Source organism: Lygodium microphyllum, chromosome 16, assembly GCF_053477565.2.
Source record: "Lygodium microphyllum isolate KBCC chromosome 16, Lygodium_microphyllum_v1.1.10, whole genome shotgun sequence".
Classification (NCBI taxonomy): Eukaryota; Viridiplantae; Streptophyta; class Polypodiopsida; order Schizaeales; family Lygodiaceae; genus Lygodium; species Lygodium microphyllum.
The window spans coordinates 398,438-421,458 of NC_141150.1; the positions used below are offsets into that span (position 1 = coordinate 398,438).

Sequence of the window (23,021 nt, forward strand, 5' to 3'; positions counted from 1 at the left end):
ATGTATGTATACACACGTGTGTATGTACATATCTATATGTACATATGTTTACATACATACATATCTTGGTACAATGCGAGGGGCCCCCAACCAATTGCTCTCTCTCCAGTCGCAGATGGTTTAGGCATCATACCTTCATTAAAAGAAGGGGTAGACCCTGCTTTTGATTCAGCTTCTGCCTCAGCATCTTTTGATTTTGCAAAAGGAGGATTATGTATGTGTATATTTATGTGTGCGCGTGTGCGTGCATGCATGCGTACATATATGTATGTATATATATTTATATATGTATACGTTGCAGTGGTTTCCAAAATTATCTGTTGGTTCTGAAATCGCGTAGTTCCATGATGGGAGTGGTCAAGCTGCCTATGCTACCAGTTGGTTCTCACGTGGGGAATCCCTTTGGCAGGATGGCTGGACTTGATCTGAAAGATGGTGTTGAGCAAAACATGCTATGAGTTTGGTGGTCACTCGTTTCTGGCATGTGGGTGGTCCATTTAGGTATGTGTAACCTGATTCATTGTTGGATCTGCTGGCTGACCTGCCCTTTTCATGAGATTACTTGGGCTATTCATAGCCACCCTCCTCTCATTCATCTTGTCTTGTCCTGGAGAGTGCAGCACTGCTGCTGGTCGCACTACGAGTTGTGTACCAGTGGTACTGTACTTTGTTCTCATGCTTATGTAATGCACTCCATTGCTGGTTCTTGATCATCTCTGAGTTCTCATTTCACTTTTCAGTGTATTCAGTGTTGATGTGGCTATGTTTTATGCTCTTCATTGCGCACTCTCACAGGATGATCATAGATCCTGTTTGTGTCCTACTTGGAAGGACTAAGTTTTTGTTGGTTACAGATAAACAAATAGGTCTATTGATTTAACCTGTGACCTAGTATATGATTGGAAGATGAGTTTTCATTTTGAACAAGTACTATGAGGAGCTTCTGTGTGCCCAAGCTTTCAATCTTTTCCTTAGTCAGTAAGATGGAACTGGCTTATTAGATATGTCTCATGGCCTATTCTCTTTTTGTCTTATCTTTGGCAGCTGAAGAAGTCGATTTATCAGGTGACCTAGTCCACTGGAATGCACTGAATGCTGGTGAGAGACACTTTATCAGTGTTGTTCTAGCCTTCTTTGCAGCTTCAGATGGAATTGTACTTGAAAACCTGTCCATCCGCTTTATGAACGAGGTCCAAATACCTGAGGTATATTATTTGTAGCATTATTAGCATTTAAGCTGTTTAAACCTACTTTTTAATCTGAATGTTCTGATTTAGCTGCAATTACACAGGCTCGAGCATTTTATGGCTTCCAGATAGCAATGGAAAACATCCACTCAGGTGAGCTATCCTAGTTTGTACCAAATTCAAGGCCTAGTGACTGAATTTTTAACTTAACATCACCAACAACATTTGTTCCAGAAATGTACAGTCTGCTTTTGGAGACATATATGAAAGACCCAGAAGAGAAAGATAAGCTTTTCAATGCCATAAATATGTATGCTTGTGTGGCCAGTAAGGCAGACTGGGCGCTGAGATGGATCAGAAGGTTAGATTTGAACTTGGATGAAGTTTTACAAACCTTCACCATTAAAGCGTGTTCTAATCTTCTTTAATGACTATCAGCTCTAGTAGCTTTGCAGAGAGGCTTGTCGCATTTGCATGTGTGGAGGGGATTTTTTTCTCTGGAAGGTACTACTTACCATGTTCATGTATTTCTTTTTCCGTCAGTTTATGCCTAATATGGAACAGGGTTGAGGAAATTTAGTAGCTTATTTGACGGTGAGGAAAGAAACAGTGATAATAATTTAGTGTTTTAATTTTTGGCTCTTGTAGCTTCTGTGCTATCTTCTGGCTGAAGAAAAGAGCACTCATGCCTGGTCTAACATTCTCGAATGAGCTTATATCAAGAGATGAGGGTCTACATTGTGATTTTGCATGTCAGTTGTACAGGCAAGTTTTTAGATCTTTTTGTTATGCCTTTTGCTGGTGTGTCAAAGTTCTGATAGATAGTTGTTCTATTCAGATTGTTGGCCAATACACTTTCTGAAGAAAGAGTGAAAGAAATCATGTGTGACGCTGTTGTGATTGAAAAGGAGTTTGTATGTGAGGCTCTGCCTTGCGATTTGATTGGCATGAATGCCACTCTTATGAGCCAGTATATCGACTTCATTGCAGATCGATTGATGGTAATGTGTTCTTTCCTGTGAGTGGTCCGAAGTTTTCATTTATCAGTAGAGGCTTCCAGCTGTAGAAGAAATATGTCTGTAGTGCTGATGTTCATTTATTAGCTGAAACCTGGAGCTTTGAGACAGTTACATCTGAATGGTGTAGGTGGAGCTTGGCTACAACAAAGTCTTCAATGCAGAGAATCCATTTGATTGGATGGAGCTTATTTCTCTTCAGTAAGCTACTGAGGGCGTAAGTCCTAGATCTATTATTGGCTTGAAGTTAAAAAGATTGATCATAGTTTTACGTGTGCAGGGGGAAAGCCAATTTTTTTGAAAGGAGGGTAGGTGAATATCAGAAGGCATCTGTAATAGCAGGGCTACGAAGTGGAGATGGGAACCATGTATTCAGATTAGATGAAGATTTCTGATGCAACCAAGATGCTGTCTGATGGAATTTGGCAATGGCATTTCTGCAATTCTTTTTGGTCTAGTTGGATTGGGTTTACGGGCACAAGTGAAACAGGGATCTTTTTTTTCAAGAGCTTCTGTACTTAGCATGTGGCATGGTGGATTTCTACCATTAAGATGTTGAGACAGCGAGTATTAGCTTGTAAAAGCTTAGGCTATTCATTAATTCATTTCTTGAGATCAGCATGAGCATGCTGCTCAGGAATGTGTAGCATAATAGCAATTACACATTCATTTGTAATTTCTGAGTCTCATAAAAGATATCCAATGCATTGTTAGGCTGCTATGTGGCTTGTTTGCAAGTAGTTGAAAATGTGTCCTATGTGGGTAGTGTGGAAACCCAACACTGTTCATCTTTGTATCAGCCAAAATTTGAAAGCCCAAAGTGCTAGTGTTTCGGGCTCATAGGAAAAAAGCCCATAACAGCCAGCTCTCCCTCTTTATTTGGTTTGCAAAAACTCATAGCATGGTAAAATATCCCAAGGGAGTCTTACGTGATACCCCCCCAAATAAAAAAATAAAAGAAATCTTTTCACGGGACTTCAAGTCATAACCTATCATGAGGCACAAAATGGCACAGCAGAAAGGCAAACAAGATATATCAATAAGGAATCCTTTGTATTCATGATATTGAAAGATACACCATTGAGGCATATCTTAGGGCTACACCCTCCTGATGCCACACATGTGAGGGTTCACCCCTGAGTATAGGGAATCACATGTAGAGTGGAAACTAAGTGGAGCTCAGAGTTACTACTCCTTATATAGGTGTTTCTAGCTTCAACGCCATGGTATAGCTATAAAGCCCATATCCTTGCACTCACCATTGCATAATGTATTACTGTTCTCAGCAATCTAAGGATGGTTTTCTCGACTCATTCTGGGTTCTTAACACAACTCATGCTATCAAGTTGGTCAGTGTTGGTCGGTCTAGGACTTGTGACTCATTAGTGAGATCTTAACATAGCATTTTCTATCAAGCTGGTTAGTGTTTGTCGCACTACGACTTGGGTGTCTTAATATAGCTTATTCTATCAAGTTGGCCAAGGTGTACCTATCTAGACTTAGTTCTTTTTATTCCTTTGCATTTCAGTCCATTCTTGACTCAATTACCTTTGAGGAGTGGAGGCTTCATTAGTGTTAACTTTATGAGGCTTGGTGCTTATGGCTTTGTATGCTAAGCTTTGTAGGCACGATTCCAAGTTGCGTTGTGTGGTGGTGCGGTTGTAGGCATGTTGTGCCATGCCTTAAGGGAGGCAGTCCATTGAGTTGCTCCTTGTACCGTTCCTCCTTTTTTTTTTGCCTTGGGCCTTGGGGACTTGAGTCTCTTGGTTCATTTGCCAAGATGCTTTGCTCGTATCTCTTAAGTCAAGAACTTGGATCGTTTTCATTAGTCTTTTTGTCGAATCTTTCTTGCATGTCTTCTCGCACGGAAGGTGCGTCTTGGTGCATGGCACCTCTTTGGCTTTTTTAGCCTCATTCGGAGTTGAAGTTCTTAGGGGGAAATGGACTAAGTTGTCATACTTAGATTGGATTTTGGGTTGCGAAAGTAGAGGTATCTTTGAAGTTCTTGAGATGACGCCTATATGTGGAGTGCTTGGTATGTCACGGATCCATAGGATCGGGATGATAACTCCTTGCATTGCTTGCGGTTTGAATGTTGAGATCTCAATCTTTACTAGCATTGAGTAGATCCCAATGGGTTCCACAGTCCAAAGACATTTACCTTAAGAGTGAGTTGGAGAGTTTTCCAAGACTCCATTAGCAAGGTTTCCTTCCGTGGCACTAAGTTACTTTGATCGGACCATATTGTGAGTACTTCCTCATGCTCTCTTTTCTTTGAGGTTTTGTTCTCAGACTCATTCTGTCCGAGCTCAGAAGGGTTTGTCTCTTTGTGCTCAAAGGCGTAGCCAATGACTTCATTGCTGAACTGCACTTGGTTCCTACTTTGATCCAAGTTGGTTGGGATGGGATGTGGCCTTGGATTAAAAGCTTGGTTTGCTTCATCTTTAGCCACAAGTTTAGCTTGGCGAGTTTTGGAGGCATTTTCATTCTCATCTCTCATATTGGCTCTAGTGATCTGTCTTTGTTTCTTAGTGTTTGGTTTTGCTATATTTTTTGTCTCATTCTCATTTTTCTCATTCTCTATCTTTCCTTTTTCTTTTTGGCTGTTAACCTCAATTCAAGATGGCAAAAAAATGAAGCAAAACGCGAAAAAAGAACAGAAAAAGAGCAAAGGTACAAAGGCGGCTCCTAAAAGCTAAGCAGAGGCAAAAGTACAATTTTAAATAGAAGCGCCTCAAAAAACTCTAAAAACTCTTGTAAAAGAGCGCTAGGCTCCCTCGTGTGCCATTTGTAAAGGAATAGATAGGTATAGGCTTAAGGCATGAGGCAAGAAAAGGGAAATAGGAAAAATGACCTTGCCACAAAGGTCGGTCATTTAAAAAGGGATGGGCGTCCATGGAAATCTAGGGCTTGTATATAAAGTTCAAAAAGTGAAAGGAAGTTCATTCTTTGGTGTGTGGCTAACAAGAGACCTCTCTTCTTCTCTTATTATTTTCTCTTTGTTTGTGTGTGCTCTTGAGAGAGGGAGTGTGAGAATGTGAGGGAGTGAGTGTGTGGGAGTGAGGGATCAAGAGGGTGAAGCTCTTCACCATCTCCTCTTCTTTTATTCTCTTCTCTTCTCTTTTCTCGCACGCGTACGACTATGGTGGATGGAGCTTGATGGAGGAGGCTTGAGGATACTTCAGTTAGCATCTAGGATCGTGGAGCTACCGGTGTGTGCGGAGGAGGCAACTCATTTCGGCATCAAGGTAAGCTCACTACATTCGTAGGTTCGAAGGTGCGTCGGCTATGTGAGAGGTAGTCATTAGAGCTCGCTTGGAACGCTTGAAATAATAAGCGGTCCATGGGTCTTGGCGGTTGAGCGAGAGCTCCCACATTTTGGTTCCGTTGCCGGGACCAATGAATTCAAGCTTGAGCACTTGCATGCCTCATATCAAGCATCGAAGTAAGGAATTCATCCCTGAACCAGAGCTTGAGATAGGTAGGAAGTTGGGGCTTTTGATTTTCGATACAAGTAAGTATTTTGGTGGTTTAATGATTGGGAAAGAAGCGGAGATCATTTCAGTTATTTGTTTTTGATTCTTGTTGCATTTAGTGTAGGTTAGGATTAAGAAATCAGATTGGAGAAGCATAGGGTTTACTGCTGTAAAACAGGGTAAAAAATGCACAAATTGGGGTAAATGGAGAAAAAGAGTGGTTGGAATGATTAATGTCGGGAAGGGAGTGATTGGGGATAGCAAGACCTTGCTCGGGAAGGGGTTTAAGAGCTAGGAGACTATAGAAGAGCTCATTTTTCACCCTAGCAGAGAGAGAGAGAGAGAGAGAGAGAGAGAGAGAGAGAGAGAGAGAGAGAGAGAGAGAGAGAGAGAGAGAGAGAGAGAGAGAGAGTTTTTATCATTGATTCGGTTCGATCTTGCCATTGGGGAGTTCATCGCATGATTCAGGTATATTAGAACCTTCATGCTATGTATTTGTTGTGATTTGAAAGTCGGCGTGCTTGGTGATTGTGTGGATCGTTGTATTCAACAAGATCATCCTCGGCGCAGTCGTCGCCACGCGTGACTTGGCTCGTCCGAGTGGCTTGGTTTTGGGTTGAGTCCCAAAATCGGACAATTTGGCCCTTGGATAACTCAGACCACTCGACTTGGACACATATCGCTCTGCCCGTTCGAGTCAATCATTTGGACCACTCGGACTAGTCGGCCTCAGCCAACTTGACTCGGTCCTTTTCGACTTGGCCCACTAATGTGACTTGACCCTCGGTCCACTTGGCCCTCGGCCACATTTGTTCGACAGTCCGAGTTGTAAGTTCGGCCGGTGTTCCTATTCAGCCCATGGCCCATTCGAGTCTACCACTCAGCCCCTGCAATTCGGACGAGCTGGGCCGAGCCAGACTTTTGCAAATTTTGTGGAAGTTTGCACTAGATCCAGCTAGATCTCAACGGCGCCAACCTTTGTGAGCCATCTTGGCGCCTATAACTCAATTCTGGTGCAAGGAATATGCAAATTCTCAAGACGCGACTGCTTAGCAGCTTGAGTAGGTTGTCGAGAGAGTCAGTGTCTTAATGGCAGCTAGTGGAGACCTAGACCCCAAACGAACCTAAACCGAGTAAGACGACGCAGCAAGAAACCCTAAAACCTACCAAGGCGGCTGGAAATTGATCGAACAAGCCCATCAAGTGTAAGACAAGACGAGAGTGTGTACGCCGCTTAGACACTTGCTCTTCGCACTTACCTTGACTTCCAGCACTTAAAGTACACCTAAAAATATATGAAAGTCTGATTGAGCACAAGTGCACGGAAAAGAACACACTCACTGAGTGGAGGTAACTTGAGGATTGTATGCAATAATTAAGGAACTCGCTAAGGTAAAAGAACGTGAAGGAACCCACCAATAGGAGGAGATTCCAAGACATAGATGGGCAAGTGGAGCCCAGCGTAGGACTAAGCAAATAGCAACAGAGACGTGGATCTACCTGATCTTCTTAACCTTATCGACAGCTTGGTGGAGCAAGAGAACACAACTATGTCGGAGAAAAGCTCAGACTGCAGGGAGAATGAGGAAGTTGACTTAGGAGTTTTTCTAGAAGTGATTGAGCAGTTGGTGAGTAGCTACGACTCTCACGCTCGGTATGAGCACCGTGGTAGAGCGGCATAAGCTATCATAGCTGACCTAGAGGAGGAAAGGAAACTAGCCCACAAAGCACTGCAAGGCATAGTGGAATATAACTGAGACCAGCAGACTAGGAGCCTGAGGCAGAACACAGAGATGCGAGAGATACAGGAGTGCTGAACCTAGCAGGTAGAAATCGAACTGACCATGAGAGAGCGCTAGAAGGAGACTTGACGTTAAGTGAGCTTCTCATGAAGTAATTGCTAGACAACACAACAACAGAGCAGAACGCTGCAAAATTAGCCACGTCACTACTAGCCGGGTTAGGGGTGAACCAAGGCTCCAAGAGCTAGCCTAAGATACCGGTTGTCGCTAAGTAGTTCGATAAGTACCAGCCCCAAGACCGTATAGCTTTATAGAGTAGTTCGAGTAGGTTTGCGAGGCCAACAGTCTCACCGACTTGACTCAACGCTCTCAAGCATTCGCACTTTGCTTAGGCGACGAGGGTCGGACTTGATACACAAGTCTAGACGCCGCAAAGCGAGTGAATCTCAATGGATTGAAAAACCTCTTCATTAAGAGATTTTTCGAGCCCGGATACTTTGACAACCTGCTAGAACAACTTATGAATATCAAGCAGAAGGAAAAAGAGGACATCCGCGACTATGTGACCCACGTAAGGAGTCTCTTCAAGAGAATCCCGATGGGTGAATGACCGACCGAAAGAGCAGTGTCGACGGTATTCATCAATGGAATACGAAATGAGGAGCTTTATAAAGCCTTGGGGGGCAACTCGTGCTTGCAGCAAGACGTGCTAGCTAGGGTGTTCGAAGAGGCCATTCGAGTCGACGACTAATTGAAGGAGAGGAGCTCTAGGAACTCGAACTAAGAAGAGACCAAATCAAGAAGTTCGGAGAGAGCTTCGGGATCCAGCGAGTGATTAGGCGCAAGTACCCAAGATAAGGAAAAGGCTGTAGACACCAACCAGGAATTGACTGACATGAAAATGGAAATAGCCAAGATGCAGGAAATGCTAAGACGACCAACGCGACCACATGCCCAATGCGTGTACTGTGGCGAGAACCATCTGCCGGCTGAGTGTCAAGACCCTAGTTCACGACCTTGTGCTAATTGCGGTAGGTTTGGTCACGATGGTGCGCATTGTAGACTGCCTAGAAGACTTTCATACTTACAACCATACGGTTAACCTTACCTAGTGAACAGGCCGCAACAATTCTTCTGAAGGGGAGCGCCATTGGCCCTTCCCACGCCAAACGATGCTAAGTCGGCTGTTCCTAGAATGGATATAAATCCTACTGGAATACCTAGACCACTTGGTCCCTATGTGATACATCCACTGAGCGATGCTTCAATCCACTACGTGGAAGAGCCAAATGAGGAAGAGCCTTACGTATACCCTTACGTCTCGCATGACGATGAGGGCAACGCAGTCCTTATGGACTATCGACCAATGCTGGTGATGGCATTAGGTAGGGGACGAGGTAGAGGCCTAGGAGGGCAAATCCAAGATCCAATCATGTGTTGGACTTGCGGTCACCCGGGACACATCTCATCACGCTGTCCTGAAAGGGAGCAACAAAATAGAGACAAGGCTAACCTAAGGTGTTCTGAGTGTGGAATCACTCATCTCTTCGTTGACTGTCCAAAGCCGAAACCATCCTTGAGCTTAGCTAACGTGCCATCCGTCCCATTGGGGTTGTTCGGTGTCGAGAATCTGGATGGGGAGGCTATACCTATTCCATTACATGTCATGACCCATGCACAAATGAAGCATGCCGGCATATCACTGCCAGGTCTTAGCAATCTTGACGCAGCCTCGATAAGGAAGAAGAGCTATAGGCGAAGGAAAAAGAGACCCAAAGCTAAAGTCATGCTTAAAACTGAGAGTGCCACAATGCTACCTGCTGGAAAGAAAGTCACTCACGCTGAGGCAAAGACATCAGCTCCAAAGACGGTTAAAAAGGAAAGTGCTAGGGTAGGGGAGTACCCCAACCCAAAGCGCCAACTAGAGGCCATCGAGAAGGTGAAGGAGTGGGTAAAGGAGGCTTAAGAATACCTGAAAGATGCTGAGCCCATCTTAGAGGATGAGATTGAGGATCTCTCCAGCATCAGCACGCCACTCTCACCCCCTCCACTGAAATTGAGAGATGCAACTGTGCCACAAGAAGTACTGCTTAGGCAAAGCCTTAACTCTGTGGGCCAGCAACCTAGTCAGGACCACTGGCTAGGACAAATCAGAACAAGAGAAAGACAAGCAGCCAATGACCTCCTTACCACTCCAGTGACCACGCCGGTGACGTTAAGCTTGGGAGATCTGCTTGGGCAGCATCTGATTCTATGGTGGGACTTGAAGCAGTGGGTTGAAGGGTCACAAGAGCAAGCTGCTACAGGCCTACAAGAAGATGATGTAGAGACGCAAATACGAAGTTTGAGGTTGCACTCCATGCCTAAATCCTTGCACGTTAATGCTTTTTGGGAAGGCACCAAGATGCACGCGGTCTTACCAGTCTTAGCCCTAGGCGACACAAGGAAAGGGATTGTAGACAGAGGGGCGGGAGTTAGATTACTGAGCCATGCAGTGCTCCAGACTAGGGGCAACCCACCTGTCGAGACTGCTAGGTTCAATGTCACATTAGCTAACGGAATGAAAGTGAAGCCATTTGGGGTACTGAAAAACTGCCCAGTAAAAATTGTTGGATTCCAATTTTCAGTCGACTTTATAGTTATGAAGGGAGTGGACTACGATGTCCTATTGGGCGACCTTGGATGTGTAATGCCAGAGTGATCGAAGATTGGGGGAATGGTCTCATCTTACTAAGCAATATAACAGATCCAAGTGTAGTGACTCATAACATACCCATGATGCCAGACGCAATGCCGGCCAAGCAATGACCGTACCCCATGAATCCAAAAAACGCTCATGCGGTCAAGGAAGAGATTGACAAGCTGATGAGAGCGGGGTTCATCTACAAAATTGAGCACACAGACTAGGTATCACCCATAGTCATTGTAATAAAGAAGAACGGAAAGATTAGGATGTGCGTCAATTACAAGAAGGTGAATGTTGCAACTGAGAGGGATAACTACCCATTGCCGTACACCGAGCACATGCTTAAGAGAGTGGTGGACAAAGAGGTCTATAGTTTTCTGGATGGCTTCTCTGGATACAATCACGTGTATGTGCATCCTAACGATAGACATAAGACTGCATTCGCCATTGAGTGGGGTGTCTTCGTCTACATAGTCATGCCCTTCGGGTTGACGAACACTTCAATCACCTTTCAATGCCTTATGCGCACTATATTTAAAGACATGCTCAAGAAAGAGTTAGAGGTCTTCATAGACGACTTGTGTGTTCACTTGACCTGGAGAGAACATTTAGACAGACTCTCTGAGTGATCTTTGAACGGTGTCGCCTATATCCCCTCTCTTTGAATCCCTTAAAGTGCTAGTTTTGGGTAAAGTGCGGATGTATCCTAGGGCATGTGGTGTCGAAAAATAGCATTGCTATGGACTTTTCGAAAGTCAGGGTCATTGTTGATCTTCCACCCCCAACTAACTTTAAGGGAGTGCAATGCTTCTTAGGCCATACGGGGTATTATCGGCGGTTTGTGCTGAATTATGCATTGATTGCTAGACCTTTGTACAAGCTATTGATTATATTCGAATGGACTGAAGAATGCCAATACACATATGAGGAACTAAAAAAAGTTATGACCACAACACTGATTCTAGGAGCCCCAGATTGGACCATTACCTTCCACGTGCATATTGATGCTTCGAAATTCGTTGTAGGGGCAGTGTTGTGCCAACCTGGCAAACACAATCTCGACTATTTAGTGAGATTTGCTAGCAGACAACTCACTGAGAGCGAGATTAACTACTCGACAACAGAAAGAGAAGGTGTGGCCATGGTATTTGCTGTGAAGAAATTTCGGCATTATTTGTTAGCCACTCCTTTCACCTTCTTTGTGGATTATCAAGCCTTGCTATATTTAGTAAATAAACCTTGTGCTACATGCTACATAGCTTGATGGCTCCTACTTTTGAAATTCGATTTCTCCGTGGTTGTACGAAAAGGGAAACAACACTATATGGCCGACTATATGTCACGCATCCCTATGGGAGAGACCGTTGGATGAGGCATCGTGGATGATTTGCTAGACGTGCACTTGTTTAGCCTGTCTAGCAAGAGATTTATTTCGAGCCGACTTGACGCCATATTGGGCAGATGACATAGTTCAAGTGCTTGAGCATGGATTACCAGAACGGCCAATAGAGAAAGCCCCCGACTTAGACGGCTCATCCTCAAGATCCAACCCTATCAGTTGATAGCAGGTCAGCTGTATAGACTAGGGCAAGACGGACTGTTGCGCACATGCGTATGCGAGTACGAGATGCATAGGGTGCTCTTCGAAGCACACAGTGGGCTTGTTGGAGGATACTTTAGCGGAGAAACAATAGCCCACAAGGTGCTGCAATCTCAACTATGGTGGTCCACACTCTTTCACAATGGGGCATAATTCGTTAAGTAGTGTGATGAGTGCCAACGGACAAAGGTCCCGATTCACAAGGATCAAATGGAGCTTACCTCGATAATTGCACGACAACCCTTCGAGAAGTGGAGAATTGACTTTGTAGGACCTATTAGTCCTGGGGCACAATACTCTCAAGCCAAGTATATCATTGTAGCCATTGACTATCTGACGAAATGAGCAGAGGTAAGAGCTACGAGAAAGAATGATGCGAGAACGACTGCTAAGTTCCTATGGAAGCAGGTAATCTCACGATTTGGCTGTCCCATCGAACTAGTTAGCGACCAAGGCACGCACTTCATTAATGAAGTGATCACGCATCTTCTATCCACCTTTCTAATTATCCATCAGAAATCCTTGCCATACTACCCTCAGGCAAATGGCCAGGCGAAATCCACCAATAAAATTCTAGTAAACGTCATGACCAAGGTAGTCTTTGCTTCGCGTAGTGACTGGGATAACAAGCTGATAGCAGCCTTGTGGGCTTACTGCACAGCCTACAAAATGGCTGTAGGCAAGACACCTTTTAGGTTGATCTATGGAACTAAAGCAATTCTACCTGTAGAGTTCTTCGTTCCTAGCTGGAGAATCGCACTTCATGAAAGATGGGAAGGGAAGGAAGTATGGACAAAACGTCTAATTGAACTCGAACGCCTCTCGAAACTCGCCTCCTAGCTACCCATGCGCTCATATGCGAGAAAGCATGACACAAAAGTTGGTTTGACAAGCATGTCAAGCAGGGCGACTTTGAACAAGGCGACTTAGTGCTCTTGTACTCCGTTAAGGGACATACACAGAAAATGAAGTTTAAAGATATAGGGTCCTTTAAGGTTCATGTCATTAGTCGAATCGGTAATGTCGAACTCGAGACTTTGGAAGGCGAGGGCATAGGCTTCTTCAATGGAAGTTGCATCAAGAAGTATTATCCCCCCACTCATCCCTTGCACGAACCACCAATGTTAGAACCGCTGGTCAAAGTATGTGTAGCCACAATCATAGAGATTGACGATGAAAATGAGGAAACCGTAGAGCCTGCCTATGTTCGCATCACAATCACTGTCAAGCAAACATGCATTGTCAACACCTTGATTGATGAGGGAGCTGACTTCAATGTCTTAACCCACGATCATTGGACCCATATTGGCAAACCATAACTACAACCCACTACCACCAAACTGAGCCCATATAGGGGTTGATCATACACACTCTTAGGGAAATGTAGGGCTGCAGTTTCTATCGAGTCTGAGAGCATACCAATGACATTTTATATGTTGCTGAACACTGAAAATGCAGGTATCGAATCGCTACTGGGTCGAACCTTTAAAAAGCAAGCTCATTGCAATGTCGATTATGAGTCATAGCGTATCCACTTAGCCATTGGCAATGTCTGCATAGTGGCGGCTTTCAGCAAGGGTTGCGTGACTCCCACCAGACTCGCAACGCCACCGGTAGACACACATTTTAGCTAAGTCCAAGGAGGGTTGTGATTTGTTACACCCTCCCAAGCCTCTATACCAGCAACATGCTAAAACCAAGGTCAATGTCCATGAACCCCAGTTAAGGTGGGTGCCTAAACATCAAAACCTACTGTCAAAAAGCAATCGGCCATTGGTTCTGATGCCTTTTGTTTAGCTTCTATTTTGTTCTAATTTTCTTCTGTATGAAGTATGGATTGATGATTGATGAATGTTGAAATCTTTTGAAAGCTTATTGAATAGTTTTTGATAGTTTGGAATGGTTTTACTATGAATTATGAGATTCTGCTGTTTTCTGTTGACCTTCTGTAACCCTTTGTAGACCTTCTGTAGAGCTTGTCTCTGCTTTGTTTCTGTTCTGTTCTGTTCTGTAGAATGTATGTGTGACTTTGAAAAATATTTTTAACTTTTAAAAATGATGAATTTAAGTTCAAATGAGCTAAAACAAATGAAAGAAGCAGCTACTGAAGACTGAAGTGACAGAGACAGTAGTGAGCTATGAAGAGATACTGTAGTGGCTTTGGTACTCTTTCATACCTCTCATGCCTCTTAGGAGATGCATCCACGACCTAAGAATGATTATTATGAGTGACTATTGAGTTGTAGAAATGAGATGATGTACTATTGATTGAGAGAGAGAGTCAGAGATAGTCAATTCTGTCAAAAACAATATGTCTATCTATGAGAGATTGAGAGAGAACTATGAAGACAATGAAGATGAATAATATGTGATTATTTTTATTTAAAAATGGTATATTTTTTTGTGTTTCTTGTTCTATTGATGGATTCTATGAAGATGTTGAAGATTATGATTGATTCTATTAAATCCGTGAGAGATATCTACTATGATGCTGCGTGAAGATTTATTCTTTTTTCTGTTGTGGTTATTTAAAGGATGAAATAAAAGCTTGTTGATGTTACAAGATAGTTTTTCTTGCATTAGAAACTTATTTCAATTGGTGTTCCTTTTGGGGCTCCATGTTTTTGGTGCGTAGCTGGGGAAACTTGCCATCAACAAGCATTAGAAGGAGGTTGAAAATGAAAGAAATGACATTGTCAAGAAGAGAAGAATTCAATGGATGTTTGCAAAGTTCCTTCTTCTACTGAAGAGTTGGAGATTCTCATTATGAAAGCCACTTTCTACAATAAGTTCATCCCATAATGGCGGAAACATATTACCATCATGATGCAAGCTCTATGTGGTGGACTATTTTCTCTTCCTATTGAAGCAGCAGAAACTTGCATCTTGGTGGCAAATTGCTTGGAAACAAACTGAAGGGTAGAAACAGAGAGAATGACCATCTATGAAAGATTTAATATTCATTGAGAAGTTTTCAGACATCATCAAGTTAGAGATCGTGAAGAAGCTTTAGGAGTCGTGGTCAATGGAGATTCACGAAAACAAGAAAGAAAGGAGTTGGAATTTGTTCATGGATACTCAACAACAAGATACATGGGATGCTTGGTGTTCTGACAATCTTCTGTTTGTCCAATTAGCAACCCACTGGAAGTTGGTAGACAGAGTATTCTTTACAACATACACTATTGAAACCATCAGAAGCTCGCATTATTATAATGATGGCATAACGACGATCCTAAGAAGAATGATTTTTGATACTTTCAGAACGGAATATCTCCCTCTTTGTAGTGGTTTGAAAGCTGAATTCAGAGATGTTGAAAAGAAGGAAGTAGAAGAGATGTTGGCCAGAGAATCCTCTAGAGACTGAAGCCCTCTTTGATTCTATTCTGTTGAGTATAGATTAACTATTTGGAGCCAACCCCCTGATGAATGACACAATCAAGAGGCAAGTGCTAGAACGAGTGTAGAGATACGTGAGAAGAGAGAAGCAAGAATCGAGGCTAAGAACGAGCTTGCAAACAGAAGCCTCCTTTTACGCCCTAAAAGCACTCTTTACAAAAGTCTCCATGGTGACTGGAGGTCCCCTTCCTAGTCAGATTCGTCTTGGAAATATTGATGAGACAGGTTAGCAAATGTAGTCCCATTGCTAATTTTTAAGGGAGAGTACAATGAAGACCCTGATCTTCATGTAGCAGAATTTATGGTAACATGTGTGGCTAACAATGTCAGAACCCTTGAGCATTCGTTAGCGATATTCCTCGCCACTTTCAAGGGTGCGGGGTTTTAATGGTATGAAAGACAGGCAGCAGGAACTTTTGGCATATGGGATGACTTGAAGTTGGCCTTCCTCACTAAATTCAGGTGTGAAGGTTTTGAAGAGCGGATATGAGAGTTCATGAACTTAAGTCAATCCTCTGGAGAAAGAGTAGAAGCTTATGTCTCGCGAATGGAATCTATCTTGAAGAGATGGACTAACCATCATTTGGATGAAGGTATCTAGAAATGAGTGTTCCTCAGAGGCCTACAACCAAAAGTTTGCAAGTTCGTGGAATTAAGAATACCAATCAATTTGCAAGCTGTAGTGGAAGGTGTAAGATTGTATGACGAAGTTGAAGCAAGGTTGTCAATGACTCAAAGAAGAGGAGTCTTACCTCCTTCCATGCCAAGAATGGTATACCCACCAAATGTAGTCCTAGGGAGAGTTCTCTATCCCTATTTCCAAATGCAAACAATACTGCAGTACAATGCACCTAATTCACAGTGGCCACAGACAACAATGCCTCAAATGATGGTTCAACGACAACAACAGTGGTCTCAAACAGTTTCTCCAATGGTGACTTAACAACAATGGAACCCTACCAATTGGAATCAAAAACCCGAAGTATCAACAGAAGCTCTGAATCAGAACCAGAATAGAGGACCCTCTGGATCAACCCAACCAGTGTATACAGTAATAACAAAAGCTTCTCAAAACCCTACTACAAGTACTCCAGGAGGTAAAAATCTGAAGGACTACTTATTCAACTCAGTCGCAAGTATCAAGAAAGAGCTTATGGATGTAATTATAGAGCAGTTACAGACACTGAAGGTAAATACCACCAATATATCCACTCCTGCGGGGTGTGGGAGAGATGTGATGCATTCTAATACATGGTGCGAAAAGTGCTATCAAGCGGAATATTTAGCCATTAAATGTACCCGAAAACCAACGATTCCTGGAGTCTTCTATTCATACTGTTTGAGGAAGAACCATACAAAGGATATCTGCTCTCTGAAAGAGATGCATGAACGAAGATAGAAAGATGAAAACGCAAGATTCAACTTGCTAGAATCCAAAATGACAACGCAGGATATTGGACTGAAGCTTAGGGAGTCTGGTCCTAATTTTGGTCCAAGGAGGTTTCTCTGTTAAAGTTACAGAGGACGATGGTTTGGCGGTGGTCAGAGATCCGAGGTGGAATATTATAGATGTGGAGAAAAGGGTCATACCTCATCGAATTGTCCAAATCCTAGAAAATCTATGGATTATAAGCCCTTATGCAACCGATGCAAAGGATAAGGCCACACTACAAAAGATTGTCTAAGTCCAGTCCCTGTGAAATCTACTTCTGATACCCAACAGAAGATCCAAGAACCTGCTTCCAATTTAGTGAAATTGAAAGTGATTGCAATAATGCGAGCAAAGAAAGATGAATCCATAGTTCCAAAAGAGAACGTTCCTTGTGTCAAGACGGTGAAGTTCAACCTCCCTCCGGAAAAATAGAACAATGTAATCCAAAATAAGGAAGTACAGAGCACCACAAAGCCACAAAGAGCTACAGAGACAATTGCAGAGGCAGGACCGAGTTCCAGGAAATAGAGGATACAGAAGTATATTCTTATGAAGAAGTGCAAATGTTGCCACTCTTGGAGAAAAAAGGAAAGATAAAAGTGGATGTGGCTCCATTTCCTAGTCGATTGGAAAAGCCTATGGATCCTATCAAAGAGTATGATTTGGTCAAAGACCTAGACACCTTTAAACCAAACCTAACATTCCGACAATTACTGATGCTGTCTCCTAGTTGTCGAAAGAGATTTAAAAGCATCTTGATAAGAAGATGTGGCCTAAGGATTGCTCCCCCAACAACAACAAAGTCCAACAGAGCCTTAGAACCTGTGAAGGAAGTGGATGTGGCCAACGCCTTCCTAGATCTTGGAATCTCAGAGATTAGTGTATGGATAGAAGGATGCTTTATTTCAGATGCATTGATTGATGGAGACTCATCAGTAAACATAATGACGGATGTGTTAATGAAGGATCTAGGTTTGCAAGGAATTCAACCTACACAGTGACTTATCAGATTGGTAGATCAAAGCAGAATTAAACCGTTGGGCACCTTCCCATATGTAAAAACAACCTTGGTAGGAAGAGACTATTGGATGATATATTTGGTGGTGTTGAAATTGTATGGATCGCAAAAAGGCAATGAATCCACATCCATCGAAGTCATAATAGACTCCTCCAATGAAGCAATAGATGATATATCAGGAGACGAAGAGGCTGTTAAATAGATCTTTCCCAAGAAAACAGAGGCACAGTCCTTAACAGTGGGCACTGTAAGTCAACTACCGAGAGAAGCAAAGTCTTTGTCCATGGGAGAATATCTCCTGCATAAACTCAAATTGGCTTATGAAATCACCTTTGACAGCGAAATAGAAGCATGGATATACTGTTCTCCCTGTTACATGGCAGTAGAGAAAGAGCCAGAGACAGAGGCAGAAGCAGAAGCAGACATAGAGGCGGAGGACTTGTTCTTCTCCTATAGAGTCTCTACAGAAGCAGAGACATAGCCTCTAGAGGAAGAGTATGAAAATGATGAGGAAGAAAACAAAGCAGGTTATGAAAGTGCAGATGAAGAAGTTCCTCTGGTAGTAGTGGATGATCTTGTTGATGTCCCTATAGAGACCTCAGAGGCCAAAGATCTCGGGGTGTTGGATGGAATGACCTTGGTTCCATTTGGGTTGATCAATGGACCACAAAGTATCAAGAATCTGCATAAGCAATGGATTAAAGGTATAAAAATCAAGTTTACCAGTGGCTCTTGTCGCTTTGACCATTTATTCTGGAGAAAAGATGATGATGTCCCTTGTCAACAGAAGCCAGAGCCACCAGAGCCACGGCTTATAGAAGGTCCGTGCTATGTGACATTCCTAGACGCATCCTCTAAAGATGAATTCCTAAGTCGTCCAGAAGAAATCACCACTCACACAGAAACAAACAAAGCTTTGATACCCTTCTAGGAATCTCACGAGACAAATGAGTCAATCGTTCAGAAGGACACTAGTTATAGTGGAATATCAGACGATTACACTACTCCCTTCTTGAAGGAGTTAGACCTCTATCCAGAAGCAATCCGTGGGACATTTATCTGCGAAGTGGAAGATGAAAGCCAAGTGATATTCTTGAATACTGATAGTACTGAACATCACCAGAAAGTGGGTTTTAATCTTCCAAAAGAACTAGTGGTCTTGCGAGACTTACTAAAGGAAAACTTAGACGTGTTTGGTTGGTCGTATAAAGATCTAAAGGGGATTGATCGCACAGTATGCCAACATCACATTGACCTAGAGCTCGATGCCAAACCTGTAAGGCAAAGACAACGGCGTATGAATCTCAATTATTCTGCTTTGGTGAAGGTTGAATTATTGAAGCTCCTTGAAGTAGAGTTCATTTATCCCATGGCTAACAGTGAATGGGTTTCGCCCATTTTGGTTGTACCCAAGAAAATAAGAAAACTTCGAATATGTGTGGACTTTTTGAAAGTTGAACTCGAAGACGAAGAAGGATCATTTTCCTATCCCTTTCACAGACCAACTGTTGGACACAGTGGCAGGCCAGGAGCTCTATTCCCTCTTGGATGGATTCAACGGATATAACCAAGTCCAAATCACAGAGGAAGACCAATCCAAAACAACCTTCACCATAGAATGGAGAATCTATGCTTATAGAGTGATGCCATTTGGGCTCTGTAATGCTATTGCCACCTTCCGAGTAATGATGGTTGCCTTCTAAAACCATCTCCATGTTTTCATTGAGGTGTATCTCGATGACTTTTGTGTCTATAGTCTAATCTGTGAGCATTGGGGACACCTAGAGTAATGTTTTGACTAATTTCGAGAGTATGGAATCTCTTTCAACCCTGACAAATGTGTATTTGGCATCTCATTAGTTCTTCTGGGCCATATTGTCTCCGCACAAGGGATTGTGATAGACCCGACGAAGATTGCCGCCTTGACAACACCAACAAACCTCAAGCAATTGAGAGGATTTCTTGGCCATGTGGACTACTATAGAAGATTTATTGCACATTTTGCAACTAAGGCAGCCCCTCTGTACAAGATCCTAAGGAAAGATGTCGATTTCCTTTGGACTGATAATTGTGAAGAAGCCTTTGATACCCTAAAACAGTGCCTCATCCAAGCACCTATCTTGCAGCCTCCTGACTGGACGAAGGAGTTTCATGTGCACATAGATGCATTAGTTGAAGGGCTAGGTGCTGTCTTATGTCAAAAAGGCCCCTCTAAATTAGATCAACCAATCTATTATGTAAGTCGGAAAGTAACTGACCGAGAGTGGAACTATAGTGACAGAGCTTGAGTGCTTAACAATGGTGTTTACACTGGAGAAGTTTCGACACTATCTACTATCAACGCATTTCAAGTTCTACATGGATCATGAAGCCCTGTCCTTCGTGATGAATAAAGTAGATATCAAAGGATGATTGATGAGATGGTTGCTCCTGTTTTAGGAGTTCGATTTTGAAGTGATCACTAAGCCCGGCCATTTTCATATCCTAGCTGATCATCTGTCACGGATCTCTCAAACTGCAGAAGAGGAATAGGATGATCCAGACCTTCCTGATGCTTCATTGTTTCTAGTCAAAACGGTTACTTCCTGGTATATAGACATAGCTAACCTCCTAGCAACTCAACAGTATCCTCCTGGCATCTCAAGCCGTGAGAAGAAGAAGCTTCTATTAGAATTATCCCCCTACACCTTGTTAGGCGGTGCACTGTACAAGAAAGGTAAAGATGAAGTGTTGCGAAGATGTGTTGCGGGAGACGAGATTGGGATGATTTTTAGGGCTTGCCATGACAAGCCATGTGGTGGAAACTTTGCACGAGAAGTAACAGCCAGAAAGGCTCTGCTTGCAAGATATTGGTGGTCGACCCTCCATAAGGATGTCTATGACTACTGCAAGAGATGCGATGCTTGTCAGCAAATGGAGAAACCCACCAAAACAAGTGCCATGCCACTGCAACCTATTCTTCCCCTAAAGCCGTTCGAGAAGTGGGGGATTGATTTCATGGGTCCGATTGATTCGCCCACCAAACAAAAGCAGAACAGATACATCCTGGTATGTACTGATTATGTCACAAAGTGGTGTGAAGCTAAAGCTCTGAAGTGGGACGATGGTAACAACGTAGCCCTGTTCATGTACAAGAATATTATCATCTATTTTGGCAATCCCCTCGAGCTGGTAAGTGAAAGAGGTACTCATTTCCTTAACAAGATCATGGAAGAATTGACGGAACTATATAAGATCCGCCATTGCAAGTCCACTCCCTATTACCCCAGATGGCCAAGCCGAAGTCACCAATCACATCCTCTACTCAATCTTGATAAGGACGATTGCCACACATCGTCGTGATTGGGATGATCAACTTTTAGAGGCCCTTTGGGCATATAGAACCTCTTATAAGGCAGCTACAGGATAAACTCATTTCCAGTTGTGGTGTATGATACAGAAGTTATCTTCCCTGTTGAGTTGGAGTTGCCATCTTTGCGAGTAGTAGTTAAAGAATGCCTCAGAGATGATGAGTCCTCCAGCGTCACTTGCTGCATTTGGAATGTTTAGATGAGATTCGGCGGATGGCCCTGCAGTGCATGGAAACCACTCAAGCGCGATACAAGGCTTATTATGATAGCTTCATCAAGCACAAGGAGTTCAAAGAAGGTGATCTTGTCCTGGTCTATGATTCTCGATTTGGTAAGTTTCCTGGCAAGCTTCAATAATGTTGGATGGGTTCCTATAAGGTACTTGTTGCTAATCCCAATGGCTCTGGCAGGCCGTTGATGCCTTTGATGATCCCTTTATGATCAATGGCTATCGTTTGAAGAAGTACTTTCCTCCTTGGAGATCCTAACAATCATAGTCGATGCACCCTTTTCCTTGGGGGTATTACACTGTCCTTTTCCTTGTGCTTCTAATAGCCCTTATGATCTTCCTCATGAGACGGTCTTGTTTTGCTAACCCCTCCCAGACATCTCCCATCCTTACTCTATTCTCCTCTCGTCTGATCCAACAGTGGTAATGTGGATGGTTCTGCTACATGGTATTTCTACCATTCTTTTTAATAAAAGAAAAAGAAGAAGAAGAAGAAGAAGAATAAAAAAAATTATTATGGGAGAAAAGGAAGCGATTCCTTGTCATAACAGGCCTTGTTCCAAGAAAAGGTGGCAAACACCCTTGGGCGGGAAGCTGGCTGTGAAAAAGGTGGTAACACCCAGCAGTCCAAAAAGTTGATCCATTAGTTGACATCTCCAGGACCCAGTTTCGAAGCCGCCTCCCTTGGTGCACTATGTCTTGCGCCTCTCTACCATGGTCTTCTAGCAGACGACATGTTCTATATCCGATTTATAGTGTCGATTTGTTGGCTATCTCTCTCGGTATGCCTCTTCATCAGCAAACAAAGCGATCTTCATCGACAAACCCCTAAGTGATATGAGTTTTTATCCTAATCGGATGGGGATGTGAGTATGGTCTGTCCTCTGTATCTTTCAACAGAGCGTGAGACAGAGAGTGAATTGAGAGGTGTGATGTGCGAATGGAGTGTTGCATGCACGGGGTGGGCCTCTCAATGCACAAAGCATGATCTGTTTTTGTGCACTGCATTATAAGGCTCCCTGGCCTTTCTTCTTGCATCGTATGCCGGTACAGGACGGGATGCATAGTTGCACCATAAAATGGGCACAAGGCATACAACCTTTGCACAAGTGAATGTGAGGATTACATCAATGGGTTTTAGGAATGGGCTGCCCTCTGTATCTTTCAATAGAGCGTGAGATAGAGGGTGGGCTAAGTGTGATTGGTGTTTCTCCTCAATCAATTCTGAGAGGTGAGATTGAGGAACGCTACGACAATTGGAGTGAGGTATGTTTCCGTTTCCCTCTGCACACACGGGATGGGTCTCTGCCACTATCATAAGCCATGCCATCCTATTTTGTACATTGTATGATAAGGCTCCCTGACCTTCCTGCTTGCACTTATGTGAGATGGGTGGAACACACGAATGCACCATCAATTGTGCACACTGGCATACTCCCTCCCAATCACTTTTCCCTTGTTCAGTTCTACACCGGCCGTGAGTTATGGGATTTCAGGCTTATTCATTGAGCAATGTGCATCATGGGGTGAGCGACTGTTCTATCATCCTCTTAAGTGCTAGTGAGCTGAGAGTTCTATTCTTCGTCATCAACACTTGAATCGACGGACTTTATCAACAAAGCTACCTCCCTGGGTGCCGCTGCATGGTCCCTGCCATGCTGGACATAATCTATGGCACACCCTGGTCCCTGCTGCTGCCCGACGACGGCTTCAATCTTTGTGCATCGATGGTTCTTTTCAACCATATGCGAAATGGACCAAGTTTTCTTAACTCTACCTTTTTGTTTACAAGTGTATGTTATGTCTTAAGTGTGGGGACGCGAGCGTCCAGTCAGTTGACAAGTCCACGACCGTGTCAATCAATCTACCTAACCAGTAAGGTCTTA

At 43.3% G+C, this 23,021-nt stretch overlaps 1 protein-coding gene across 1 annotated transcript in view; it reads left to right on the forward strand.

The window, feature by feature from the left end:
• The window catches only part of LOC148022448 (ribonucleoside-diphosphate reductase small chain-like), a 36,974-nt gene extending 34,057 nt beyond the window's left edge, over window positions 1-2,917 (forward strand). The window contains exons 2-9 of the mRNA XM_087695068.1: window positions 1,045-1,205; window positions 1,292-1,340; window positions 1,422-1,548; window positions 1,626-1,691; window positions 1,836-1,952; window positions 2,026-2,188; window positions 2,334-2,404; window positions 2,484-2,917. Coding sequence (XP_087551194.1) covers window positions 1,045-1,205; window positions 1,292-1,340; window positions 1,422-1,548; window positions 1,626-1,691; window positions 1,836-1,952; window positions 2,026-2,188; window positions 2,334-2,404; window positions 2,484-2,598 — 869 coding nt within the window. The 3' untranslated portion in view covers window positions 2,599-2,917. The remainder of the gene's footprint in view (window positions 1-1,044; window positions 1,206-1,291; window positions 1,341-1,421; window positions 1,549-1,625; window positions 1,692-1,835; window positions 1,953-2,025; window positions 2,189-2,333; window positions 2,405-2,483) is intronic.
• The last annotated feature ends 20,104 nt before the right edge of the window (window positions 2,918-23,021 follow it).